Source organism: Mercurialis annua, linkage group LG8 (genome assembly GCF_937616625.2).
Source record: "Mercurialis annua linkage group LG8, ddMerAnnu1.2, whole genome shotgun sequence".
Lineage (NCBI taxonomy): Eukaryota > Viridiplantae > Streptophyta > Magnoliopsida > Malpighiales > Euphorbiaceae > Mercurialis > Mercurialis annua.
Window position 1 is genome coordinate 39,071,561 of NC_065577.1, and position 13,763 is coordinate 39,085,323.

A 13,763-nucleotide genomic window follows, 5' to 3' on the forward strand; every position below is an offset into this window, starting at 1 on the left:
TAATATCGTGTTTTCAGTAATTAATTCTTGTGTTTATCGTTGTTTGATTGTTTGGCCGTCAATTAAACTTTATCTAGAATTTATGTGAAGTATTGAGAGATGAAACATAAATTCTGATCTAAAATTAATTCGCATAACTACCGTGGGATAGAGATATACCTACAGATTTGTGTATGACATATAGGTTGTAATCCCTCATCATTCGATTAAATTAGGGTTTGGATTGAGAAATTAAACTCACTTTAATTGAATAGGCTTTCTTGATTCGAGAGAATACTAAAGCAATTTTGAATACCGTCATTGAATCACATCAATTCCATAACAATGTATTTTATGATTAAGTGAAATCCCGAAACTCTAGTGTTCTTCACCATTAATTTATCTTTACATCTTAGTATTTGTCGCTCTATTTACTTTAGTTAATTAGTTTAAATAAATTACATTCAAATTTTAATTGGCTTAGCTATAATTAATACGAATAATAGTTAATCCGTTGTCTCTGTGGATACGACCTTGTTTGCTACAATTACATTTTGTATACTTGCAGGAGTTGCATTTTTAGCTATCAAGTTTTTGGCGCCGTTGCCGGGGACAACGTTGTTTTTAATTATTATTTTATTAATTTTAGTCTTTACTTTTAGTTTTTTTTTCTTTCTTTCAATTCTCTTTGTCATCTTCAGGATTTTGAATGCTATTGAGACGATCAAAAAGTCTTAATAACGAAGAAATACTTGAGCTGAATCTAGAGATTGAACGAACGTGCCGTGCAAATAGAGCGAGAAGAAGACAAGAAAGAGCTGAAAACATGGACGAACTAGCTAATCCCAATTAAGCACAAAGGTTACGTGATATTCAAAGGCCAACGGTTACTGCTAACCCGTCATGTATCCGTTTGAGTGAAGCAGCAAGGAACTATGAGCTCAAAACTTTCCATCTCAATATGCTGCCTCAGTTTAATGGAACGGCTACTGAAGACTCACTAGCCTTTATCAGAGATTTCTATGGTATTGTGCAGACTTTACCGCTGAACAATCTCAATGAGGATGAGCTAAGGACGAGGTGTTTTCCTCATTGTCTGAAAGGAGACGCGAGACAGTGGCTGTTGAACCAACCAGAAGGTGTTTTTCTCACATGGGAGGATGTCTACAATGAATTCATGCTGAGGTTCTACTCACCACAAAAGACCATGGATCTCAGGGCAAAAATTTGCAACTTTGTGCAACGAGATCCAGAATCTTTTCATGAAGCATGGGAAAGGTTTAAGCTGCTCTTGACTCAATGCCCTCATCACCAAGTGCCAGAAAATTTGCTGACTCAGTTTTTCTATGATGGCCTGAATGTTAATTGTCAAACACTGGTTGACACAGCTTCTGGAGGTTATTATGGAGATACAACAGCTGCAGAACTCATGAAAACTTATGAAAAGTTAGCGATGAATTCGAGGCAGAAGGCAATCAGAGGGAAAAGAGCAGGAGTATATGAAATCAGTTCTCATTCTGATCTCTCAGCACAAATGGCTGATTTAACCAAGCAAGTCAAGATGCTTGTAGACAGAGATACTTCCAATCAAGAGTCGTGTGCCTTTTGTGGGATGTTTGGACACAATGCAAATGTGTGCGCAAACGTTGAATTGGCACCACCAAACTGTGAGGAAGCCAATTTCATGGGAGCCTTCCAGGGTAGACAAGTCAAGAATGACCCTTTCTCAAACACTTATAACCCTGGATGGCACAATCACCCAAATTTCTCTTGGAGGGATCAAGGAGCGAATAGGCAAGCACCACCTCCGGGATTTCAGCAACAAAGACAAGTTCCTCCGCCTCAACAACAGAATAATCCGGACAGGAAGCCTTCTGTGGAAGAGATGATATCTCAGTTTTTAGCAACTCAAGATACCACTGTTAAGAAGATGGATGCAAAAATTGACCAGTTGGCACAGTCAAGTCAAGCATCAATTCACAAATTAGAGTTGCAGCTGGGTCAGTTGGCAAGAACTGTTGCTGAACGTGAACAAGGCAAACTCCCTAGTAATACTGAAAATAATCCAAAGGAGGGAGTTATGGCCATCAGTCTCAGGAGCGGGACTCAGGTGGAGACTGGAAGCAAGGGCAAGAAAGTAATTGAGATTGTCGACGACGGGGACGACAAGGAAGAGAGTGAACACGATGCAAAGCAAGGGAATAATCTTGATAAGGAAGTGGTGGCTGATCCTTCAGTCAAACCTTATGTTCCACCTATTCCATATCCACAAAGGCTGAAGAAGAAAACTACTGACAACAATTTTCAGCACTTTCTTAATGCCTTTAAAAAGATTGAGCTTAATATTCCTATTTTGCAGGCCCTTGCTAAGATGCCTTCCTATGCCAAGTTCTTAAAAGAACTAGTTTCCAACAAGAGCAAGCTAGAGGAGTACACCACCGTAGCTTTAACTGAAGAATGCAGTGCCATACTTCAAAAGAAGCTACCACCTAAGCTTAAGGACCCAGGAAGTTTTTCTATTCCTTGTGTTATTGGTGCTACTACTATCTCTAAATGTTTGTGTGATCTTGGTGCTAGTGTGAATATTATGCCTGCATCCCTTTATAAGAGGCTTGGTATGAAAGAGATGAAGCCCACAACTGTGTCTCTACAATTGGCTGATCGATCGATCAAATATCCTTTAGGCATTGTAGAAGACTTATTTGTGCGAGTGGGCAAGTTTTATTTTCCTGCAGATTTTCTTATTCTAGAAACAGAAGATGAAAATGATTTATCTATGATTTTAGGTAGACCGTTTTTAGCTACAGGAGGTGTGTTGATTGATGTTGTTCAAGGTAAACTTACCTTTAGGATGGGGAGTGAGAAAGAAGAATTTAATATTCTTAAGGCGGTGAAACACCCATCACGTGATGATTCTTGTTTTAGTGTTGATGTGATTGACCATGCTATTTTCCATGTTGCTGAACAGGAATCATTCAAGGAACCATTAGAAGCATGTTTAATTTTGAGTTCGCATGAGAAGGATGAAAATCCTGAAATAGCTGAGTGTGCTATGCGATTAGAAGGTGAAGGTTTCAGGACCTATAGATACAAGCCTCAATATGATGAGCTTAAATGGGAACCAAAACCAAAACCAACAGTTGTAGAACCACCAAAGCTAGAGCTAAAACAGCTACCATCTCATTTGAAATATGCTTTCATTGGGCCTAACGACACATATCCTGTTATTATTTTTTCTGGTCTATCTGATGTGCAGGAAGAGAAGACAATGCGGGTTTTGAGGAATCGAAGCAAGGCGATAGGATGGTCGATTCATGACATTAAAGGGATTAATCCATCGATCTGCATGCATAAGATTCGATTGGAGAAGGAACATCGCCCTAGTGTCCAAGGACAAAGAAGACTCAACCCGAACATGAAGGAGGTTGTGCAGGCTGAAGTGATTAAGCTTCTTGACGCAGGAATCATCTACCCTATCTCTGATAGCGCCTGGGTGAGTCCTGTGCAAGTTGTACCAAAGAAAGGAGGCACAACCGTGGTCAAGAATGACAACAATGAACTGATTCCGACGAGGATGGTCACCGGTTGGAGAGTATGTATCGATTATCGCAAACTGAACGCGACCACCTGTAAGGACCGCTTTCCCTTACCTTTCATTGATCAGATGTTAGAGCGTTTAGCTGGGCATCAATTTTATTGCTTTCTAGATGGCTATTCGGGTTACTATCAAGTGCCTACCGATCCTGAACATCAGGAATATACGACATTCACATGTCCGTATGGCACTTTTGCGTATCGCCGAATGCCATTTGGTTTATGTAATGCTCCAGGTACTTTTCAGAGATGCATGATGGCTATATTCTCTGACGTGGTAGAAAAGATCATTGAGGTCTTTATGGACGATTTTTCTGTATTTGGCTCTTCCTTTGACGTTTGTTTATCCAATTTAGACAGGGTATTAGAGCGTTGTGAAGAGACCAATTTAGTTCTGAATTGGGAAAAATGCCATTTTATGGTACAAAATGGAATCGTCCTTGGGCATAAAATTTCAGCTGCAGGTATTGAGGTCGACCAAGCGAAAGTGGAGGTGTCACGACCCATTTTCATGAATCGCGACCGGCGCTAGGGTATGGGTATGGTTGTACCAAAACCCGTAGCTAGCCTTACATATAACCTTATAAATACATAACCTGCAAGAAACCAATGCTCGGGGTCAACCGAGACTTCAACCTAGTTCTAGCAGTTCATAAAATACAACATTTATATAATATATGGTCGATCAATTCCGAGTCTCCAACATAGCATAAATATTTAATAACCCAAGTTATTATATTAATGTCAAAACAACACTTAAATCAATAGAATAATTCTGATAACAAGTATTAGACAAATACGATTTCTAATTACTACTGCGGTCTAAGAATAAAATCAGTTTAATAGTTTTAATAAAATAAAATAAACCTCCGAGGAAATAAAGAATCGGAGACCAACTGACTCGCTCAAATCATAACCCTGGAAAATTTGGGAAAACAACGGGGTCAGATATACTGAGATGAGTTCATACAACTATTTACATTTATTAAGTGAAAACCTTTAAAAACCTTAAAACATTTGTAAAGCATTTTACCATTATGGATAAGCATTGAAACCCTAAACTACAAATATCTAAATCCAGTTATCGTGTCGGTGAGACGTATCTCCATAACCGATCCCCGACTGTCACTCAAATAAAACACGTGAGTCCCAGGAGACGTATCTTCCACCGGCGCCCTCACTAGGTGAGACGTATCTCTAACCTACCTCAAATACCATATATGATCATACCGGTGCGCACGCAGTCTCGATGATGCCCATCGAGTAGCCCGTTCCAATTCAGATCCATAATGCCGAAAAACAGTTCGAAAGCTGTTTATACAATATATATGTATATATGCAAAAATACAATTTACTTAATAAAGCGGTAAATAGCGATATAAACTCACTGCTTGCTAATCCACGTGACAACCTCGCAAGCAATCGAATCATGGTTCGTCTCCGAAGTACGAACGGTCGACGGGTCTAAACAAGGTATAAATAATAATTAAAAACATACCCTAACTCTAAAGAGTACTAGACACCACATAGGACTAGCACAAACGACAAGTCAAGGTAAAGCCCATCAAAATAAACACAATACTCAATAAAATAACAAGCCAACAACAAGTCATGTTAAGTTAAGTTCCCGACCTTTAAAACATAAACCGGAGTGGGCAAAAACCCAAATCAACTTTATTTCAAATAAGTGATTCCAAGGTAGTGAGTCAACTGAGTCATCATTATGCTCAATTTCTTCCCACATGTCAGGCGACCAAAGTCTAACCCACCCAAAACCAATGTATAAACCAAATTTAAAAATCCGGAATATCTTTACAATAATATTAACTTGAAACAAAGGAACTCAACACTTAACATCACTAACAATCCAATTGTAACAACACGCCAACACTTAAGCCAACACTTGGCAAAAGATTACCCAAATAAACACAACGTGTTAAATCACTTTAAATAGATACAACAATGATTATGAACACTTATAAACTAACCAATTCAGATTTGAAATTACCTTTTTAATCCACTATCAAAACAATGGTAACTTATCTTAACTTATAAACGATTTGTCCAACAATTTCCAATTCAATCAATTAGCCCAACGTATTAGAACTATCAAAATAACCCTTTTGAAAAGATAATTTCCAGCCACATTTATATGCCTTTAAAACATCGGATTACTTATAGAAACCTACAATTTAGTACCACACTTAAGTCTAGCCAATGATCTCAAGTCACCCAATGTAAGATTCTTAACTAGCCACCTATTACCAATTTATATACGTATTTCCAGATTTTTATAGAAGGAGAAACATAATTTAATTCATAACCACATACCAAATCACATAGCCCTTAGTCTAAACAATGATTCCAAGCTAATCAAGTAAGAACATCAACAATTAACAACAACAACACCCAAGGTATGAAATCTCATATTTCAATCAAGTCAAAACAGAATATACAACATGCTATATCACCCAAAGTAATAAAGTAAACCAATATCTAACAATCTCTACAATTCAAAGCAAAGGATTAGAACCACTAACCTCTTGAAATAGATTAATAATGATCCAATAGAGAAAACCCAGAAAAATAATAACTCAATTCAGCCTATAGCAACATATAATAGAGAACAATTAATAAGAAATCGATTGAATGAGTTTTAAGGGATTAAATGTTGAAATAGTTGATTAAAATACTTACAATTGAAGAAAATAGGTTGAGGAATCAATAGGAGATGATAATCTGAGAGTGACAGCCGCAATAGGGTTTTAAGAAAAGTTCAAAATTGATTTAGGTCGAATAAGGTGGTATTTATAGAAAAACGGCGAACTGTACAGTGCAAGTTGGCGACCGCGAACTACAGTTCGCGACCGCAAAGTAGTTGGCGACCGCTAACTAAAGTTGGCGACCGCTAACTTTTCTGCCCAAGAAGGAAAAAATGTGAAATTTGACTTTAAGCTCAGAATCGATCCGATGACCCAAACCACACTCAAAACATCATAAAACGTCATTCAAGAGGTCATGAACCTTCAAACCATGTTTTCGAGAAGTCAAACCAACTCAAACAAATCCAAGGTATATTGGAAAGTTCATCGGAACTAGCCGGAAAAACACGGGGTATTACAGGAGGTAATAGAGAAGTTGCCACCTCCAAACTCAGTGAAGGCAGTAAGAAGTTTTCTGGGTCATGCAGGTTTTTACAGACGGTTCATTAAAGACTTTTCAAAAATTGCTAAACCTCTTTGTGATTTGCTGATCAAAGATGTTACTTTTCACTTTAATGAAAGTTGTCTTATTGCCTATAACACATTAAAGAAAGCTCTTATTTCTGCCCCCATTATTGTTTCCCCTGACTGGTCACTCCCTTTTGAACTAATGTGTGATGCAAGTGACTTTGCTATTGGCGCTGTTTTAGGACAGAGGAAGGATAAAAAGTCACATGTAATATACTATGCGAGCAAGGTTCTCGATAGTGCTCAGATAAATTATGCCACTACTGAGAAGGAATTTTTAGCTGTGGTTTATGCATTTGACAAGTTTCGTTCTTATCTTGTAGGTTCAAAGGTGATAGTGTACACGGATCACGGACCTGTAGCCTGACCTTCCCAGTAGATCCGGTCAGCAGGTCCGGTTGTCAGCGTGTTTTAGTCCGTTTTTGAAGGTTTTCTATTGAGACTTGGAGACTATAAAAGGCAAAAAGAGGAGCTGAGCTAGGGTTCGATTTTTACACAACTCAGAGACTTTGTAAGCAACCACAAGGAGGAAAAAGACCGAATTGGTGATTGGATCAAGGATTCTTAACGATCGAAGGAGGAAATCAACTGACGATTGATCTAATCTGGAATCAAAGAGTTTTTCCTTATTCTCTACTCAATGAACTCTTTTAATTCTGTTTTTGCTTTCCAATCTCAGATTATGTGTAGCTAAACTTTTACATTAGAGCTAGGGACGTAGTTTAATTATGAGATTCATTGTTATTTTATGGATTGAAGTTTTATATTAGCAAGAGATTGTTTAATATCGTGTTTTCAGTAATTAATTCTTGTGTTTATCGTTGTTTGATTGTTTGGCCGTCAATTAAACTTTATCTAGAATTTATGTGAAGTATTGAGAGATGAAACATAAATTCTGATCTAGAATTAATTCGCATAACTACCGTGGGATAGAGATATACCTACGGATTTGTGTATGACATATAGGTTGTAATCCCTCATCATTCGATTAAATTAGGGTTTGGATTGAGAAATTAAACTCACTTTAATTGAATAGGCTTTCTTGATTCGAGAGAATACTAAAGCAATTTTGAATACCGTCATTGAATCACATCAATTCCATAGATGACAATGTATTTTATGATTAAGTGAAATCCCGAAACTCTAGTGTTCTTCACCATTAATTTATCTTTACATCTTAGTATTTGTCGCTCTATTTACTTTAGTTAATTAGTTTAAATAAATTACATTCAAATTTTAATTGGCTTAGCTATAATTAATACGAATAATAGTTAATCCGTTGTCTCTGTGGATACGACCTTGTTTGCTACAATTACATTCTGTATACTTGCAGGAGTTGCATTTTTAGCTATCAGGTACAAAGCTTAAAAAACCATTTTGACGAGTCAAATTAATATAGCAGATGAGATTTTGGAAATGATGTTATAGATAAAAGATATCCATTGTTATAGTGATATCCGTGCAAAATTGTATTAAATTGTTAAATTGAATTTTCATACCAAACTATACTAAAAGATAAAATTTATGAACTGAACAAAATCGATTTATACGATTTTCGAGTTCTCATTTTAGAGATCTCTGACTTTTGATACGATTTCGATTAATCAATCCCCATATTTCTATGAATCGTGCACACCTGTACTATTAAGTCTATATTTTTATATAATGCAACTATATATACGAGAAAAAAATGATTTCCTTCTATCATACTACTGGATCTCATAAAATACTGCTAATGATAGTGTGCTCATTTCATCTAAGACTCAAAATAAGGCATGTTATGTATAAAAACTGAATCAAGCCGAACCGAATCAAACTGAACTAAACCAAACCGTAAAACCGAATCAAACTGAAATTGTAATTATGGTACAGTTATTTGGTGAATATGGTTTGGTTCATTAGGTAAAAGTTTAGTATTCAGTTTTCGGTTTGATTGGGCGTTTTGAAAACAGAAAAACCGAACAATCTAAATAAAAAATAATAAAATAATATAAATATGTGTAAATTTATTCTTTTATTATACTTAATATATAAATTAATAAATTTTATACAACATATAAATATGCTAATAAACATATAAAAAATATTACTGGACACTTATTATTTAATATTTGAATTAATTTTAAGATAAAAAATAAAAAGGTAAAAATTTTGGTTTTTAACCGAATCAAACTTTTCTGTTCGGTTAGGTGTAGTCTAAATTTAAAGTTCGGTCCGGTTCAGTTTTAATTTTTTATCAAACTTGGGTCTTCAGTTTGTTATAATTAAGATTGGCAAACTGCATTTTAGCCCCTATACAATCACTCTCAATGCCTAAAGTATGAACAATAACATTAACTCCAGATTTTTATCTTCATCACTTTATAAAAAATACAAATAAATTACTCAATGGCCGGAACATGTCTTGTCTTATGCAGCAGAAGGGTTAAAGATTTAGCAAGTAACTGGTAGTATATAGAGTGCATCATGAGCTTGCTAATCAAATTAATCAAACAGTTCTTATCTCTACGTACCGTACCTTTCTTGTCTTATTAACTTCACCATCTCATCAAATTGAAGAGCCAACTACCGTCCGCATGCAGTTCAAACACACCTCATTCACTCTCATTACAGAACAACAAACTGAGTTTTGAGTTTCCGAATGGATTCTTATCCTGTAAGAGACGACGGAAGGCCGATGTTCAAATCAAAAATACCCCGGTTTTTCAAGATTATTCTTGATGACGTCCTTCGTGATGGCAAGCTTGTAAGTCTTTTTATCCTTTTTAATCAATTTTTTGATCTGCATAACTTATAAGAAGAATATAGAGTTTCTAACTTCACCATGTATATGCATGCACAGCACATTCCAAGAAAATTTGTCAGACTCTACGGAAACAATCTGCCAAGTTCAGTAGTTCTAAAGGTTCCAAGTGGTGCAAAATGGAAACTAGAATTAGTGAAATCTGAGGGTGAGATTTGGTTCCAGAAGGGTTGGAAAGAGTTTGTCAAGTTTTACTCTATCGCTTATCGGTCGTTTCTAGTTTTCGAATACAATCAGGAAAAATCCAAATTCAATGTGACGATATTTGATACGAGTGCTTCAGAAATAGATTATCCCTTAGAGATCGCCAACAGAAGCAATGAACAGTCTCTTCCTGAGAAAGAGATTCATGATGAAATTGAAAGTGATGTTTCGGTTGAAATCTTGAATCACAAAACAAAAGGGAAATCGCCAGTAACATTACCTCAGCCTCCCAATAAGAAAATTAAGCTTGAGAATTCCGCAGAAGGTATGCAATTTCTGCTGAAAATATTACAAGTTCTTGAATTTAAATAATTCTGCAGATTAATTAGTCTCGAGTTCTTGGTTTTTGCAGGAAATAGAGCGAAAACATTGACAGCTGAAGAAAAAGTTGAAGCACTTAAAAGAGCAGCTTCAAGTTTCAAATCTAAAAATCCTTTCTTCATGGTTGCAATGCACCCAAGTTATCTTCATCTCCGTGTTAATTATAGACTGGTAATTGTTTTTTTTTGATTTAAAACTTAGATTAAAATACACATTTTCTGATTCTTTCTCAGGCCTGTAATTTGTTTTTCTTTTTTGTGTGATTGTTTGGGTAGTCTATACCAGCAAGCTTTGTGAAGAAATATTTCAACAAGCAACAAGGCAGAGCCATTCTTAGTATTGATGGGAATTTATGGCCTGTTGAGTATAAGTATTACGTCTCCGTTGGGAAAGCTTCAGCAGTAGTGAGTAAAGGGTGGAAAGAATTTGCGATCCGAAATCATTTAGAAATCGGAGATGTTTGCGTCTTTGAACTGATTGAGCCTACTAATACTACATTGAAAGTCGCCATTTTTCGAGATAGCAAAGAAGCTATCAAGAGCCCATCACTTGGTAAGTACACGAGTTGCACCGAAACTTGTACAGTCTTATATTTCCGCATTTTGTTTCTGTTTGTGAAAACACGTAACGTTTTCGCCATTTTTCATTTAAACATTTCAGGAAATAACAAGAAAATAAAGGAAGAAGAGAGTTGCGGTGATATGAAGACTGTCCAAAGGCATTTATGCTCAAATTTTTCTAAGGCTGTTGAAGCTGCCAACAAATTTACATCGGTGAATCCATTCTTCAAAGCGAATATATCATCTTACCTTGGCACAGTGGTAGGGTTTAGAACAATATTAATGCATAGTATACATTTCATATATATATGTTGTAGAGAAACTTAAATGTCGGAATATTCTATGTTCCCGAAACATTTCCAGAAATGGAAATGAAATACGGAAATATAAAACTTGATAAGTTTCCATGTAACATAACATTTTAATTGTGCTTTTGTTCTGAAACACACTGATTCTGAAGTTTTATTGTTGTAATTGTGCAGAATGTACCGTTCATCGTATTGTCAAGGTCGGCTGTCTGCCGGATTTAGTTTATTTGCAAAGGAAAATAGTCTGAAAGCAGGGGATGTTTCATCTTTGAGTTGATTAATGCTGAATTGCTTCTGCTTAAAGTAACCGTGTTCCGAAACACTGTGAAGTAACTTCCTGGAAACCTTTTATTTTTGTAGTGAGGAAGAGATTAGACAGTCTTATTACTCTATTAGATTCTCACTATTTGTTATGCTAATCAACTAATTTATGGGTCTGTAATTGTTTAGAAATGTTATGCTTTATGGTTCTGTAAAATTGGTACGGAGTTTGATTTGCTAAGTGGCTCACTTCAAATTTTTATTTCCTCCATTTTCCTCCATTCGACCATTAGATGATTTACATTTCATTATAAAATCATCTAATGGTCTAAATTTTGCTTTAAAAATTAATGATAAAATCCATTTACATTGGCCTAAATAATTATTATTTTAGATGATAATAAAAATTACAAACTTTTTAATCTAAGCAAAAATACATTAAAAATAAAAGTAACAGAACAAACTGAAAAAAAAATAGCTATTCAAAGTTAAAATTGAGTTTCTGTAGATTACTGCTAAGTTAGTTTGTTTATAATTAAAATCTATAGTTCTTGGGTTTATATGTTAGTGATCATATATTTATTTAAGTTTTAAGAGAAAATAACAAGAAAATCACAAAAAGAGCTTCTATTTTTATACAATACCTTCTTTCTTACATAGTTTACTTCCTTACCATTTTTGTCTAATACTTTTCACCAGCACCATTTTTTTAAAGGAAAAAACTATCCGGATAGAATCTATCCGGATAGAAGGACCTATTTTAGTCTTTTTTCAAAATAAATAAGGGATATTCAAGTCATCTAATCTAATAGCAAAAATCAAATGACGATTACAACCTTTAGTAAATTTACAAATTTAAAATTTATATTAGATAAAATAAGATAGAATAACATTTAAGTGTAAAGATTTTATCAAAACAGAATATATAACTAACTCATATATAATTCAAAACTTAATCAAAAATAAAACATCAAAACAAATCAAAGTGAATATATTTCAAAACAGATAATTGAATTTGAATGAAAAAAGACATTTTTCGTGCGGCTGCAACTCATTTTGTTGTAAAAGATACAAAACAGTCCTTCAAACTTTTATTAAAAGTATAGCAAGCATGTGAAAAAGAATTTGGTCGTTTCATAGCAGAAAAGAATTTGGACTAACAAAATTCTTAAATTGTTAAAATATTCATATAAATCATTTTGCAAATAAAGTATAAAATTATTGTCATCAGTAACGTGCTTTATGTAATATATAAACCAATAATGAGGCACATCTCAAAATATTGAAAAAAAATATTACAACAATGAATATAACAAATAACATATATTATTAAACTATTACTACTTATTATTTATTTTTCGAAGTTTAATTTTTAATATTAATTTGATTAATTCAAAATTAAATATTAAGGTGTTTGATAATAACCTAAAAGGCTAAAACCTTTTTTTTAATAATAAATACTATATAGAGAGAAAATTAAAATCTAATCTAAAAAGTAGTTAGAGAAAAAATAAACGTTGGTGATAGAAGATAAGTGGTAGAAAATTTTGAAAAAGTAAATGTTAAAGTAAATAATATTAAATAACTAATAATGGTAAAAAAAAGTTACAAAAGGCTAAAACAGTAATTAGCTTTTTAATTAAATAATTAAATAATAAAAAAAAGTTTTCTATCCGGATAGATTCTATCCGAATATAGTGCTATATAACCCAACTATTTTAACCCACCTTCTTGTACCACCTGACGTGGCAACAAACGAGTGGATCAATTTAAATAGAGAAATCAATGCATACACTTTTGGATAGTAATTGTGCAAATAAAAACATGCCACGTAAGGCGTTACAATAAGGTGGGTTAAATTAAGTGGGTTAAATAGCATTTTCCTTTTTAAATACCCACACCCACAAAACTCATATTTTTCTTTTTAAATAGATAAGGACTGCACATGATTACGACAACCTGCCTTCTTCTTACGCGCTAACTGGATAATGTCTATCTCATCCCTTTTTTGTCTTGTAATAATGTATAATTCATTTTTTTGTTTTACATACTAAACATGAGAAATCTATCCAATATTTTCATACATAATTACTTTTTTAGCCTTATTGTAATTATGCTAATTTCACAATATTATTTTATTAGTACTGATAATTTATTTAAATGTTAAAATTTTCTTATTAAAATTATATTTAATATTTTCGTTAATAATTTATTAATTGTAATTTTACTTGAATCATTAGGCTAGTATATATACTTAGTTGACTCATTTTTATATTTTTAATTTTTCACATTAAGTATGAGATATAATAACTTATTTCAAAAAAAATTTGTCAATTTTATCCTAAAAATATATATTTAAATAAAACATTGTCAAATTACGTTAAAAATTAAAAAATAATCAAATATATATTTGATACAACTTTGATACAAGTTTGGTACATATTTGATATACTTCTGATACATGTTTGCTATATTTTTAGTACATTTATTATTAGTTTTGTAG

The 13,763-nt window shown here is 33.9% G+C and overlaps 1 protein-coding gene and 1 non-coding gene across 2 annotated transcripts; one reads left to right on the forward strand and one right to left on the reverse strand.

Annotated features, from left to right (window-relative positions):
- Positions 1–1,190: 1,190 nt before the first annotated feature.
- Positions 1,191–1,296, reverse strand: LOC126662437 (small nucleolar RNA R71). The gene has a single exon (XR_007635810.1). It is a non-coding gene; the product is annotated as a small nucleolar RNA R71 (small nucleolar RNA).
- Positions 1,297–9,193: 7,897 nt separating this feature from the next.
- On the forward strand, positions 9,194–11,531 carry LOC126660359 (B3 domain-containing transcription factor VRN1-like). Its single transcript, XM_050353820.2, has 6 exons — positions 9,194–9,549; positions 9,646–10,075; positions 10,163–10,302; positions 10,407–10,683; positions 10,792–10,952; positions 11,174–11,531. The coding sequence occupies exons 1-6, from the start codon at positions 9,445–9,447 to the stop codon at positions 11,219–11,221; spliced, it is 1,161 nt and encodes a 386-aa protein (XP_050209777.1). The 5' UTR covers positions 9,194–9,444; the 3' UTR covers positions 11,222–11,531.
- Positions 11,532–13,763: the final 2,232 nt, after the last annotated feature.

Bases quoted from the DNA above. Each gene is read 5' to 3' on its own strand.
- LOC126660359 (XM_050353820.2), top strand. From the start codon at position 9,445: ATGGATTCTTATCCTGTAAGAGACGACGGAAGGCCGATGTTCAAATCA. The intron at 9,550-9,645 runs GTAAGTCTTTTT...ATGCATGCACAG, and splicing joins TCCTTCGTGATGGCAAGCTT to CACATTCCAAGAAAATTTGT. The intron at 10,303-10,406 runs GTAATTGTTTTT...TTGTTTGGGTAG, and splicing joins TCCGTGTTAATTATAGACTG to TCTATACCAGCAAGCTTTGT.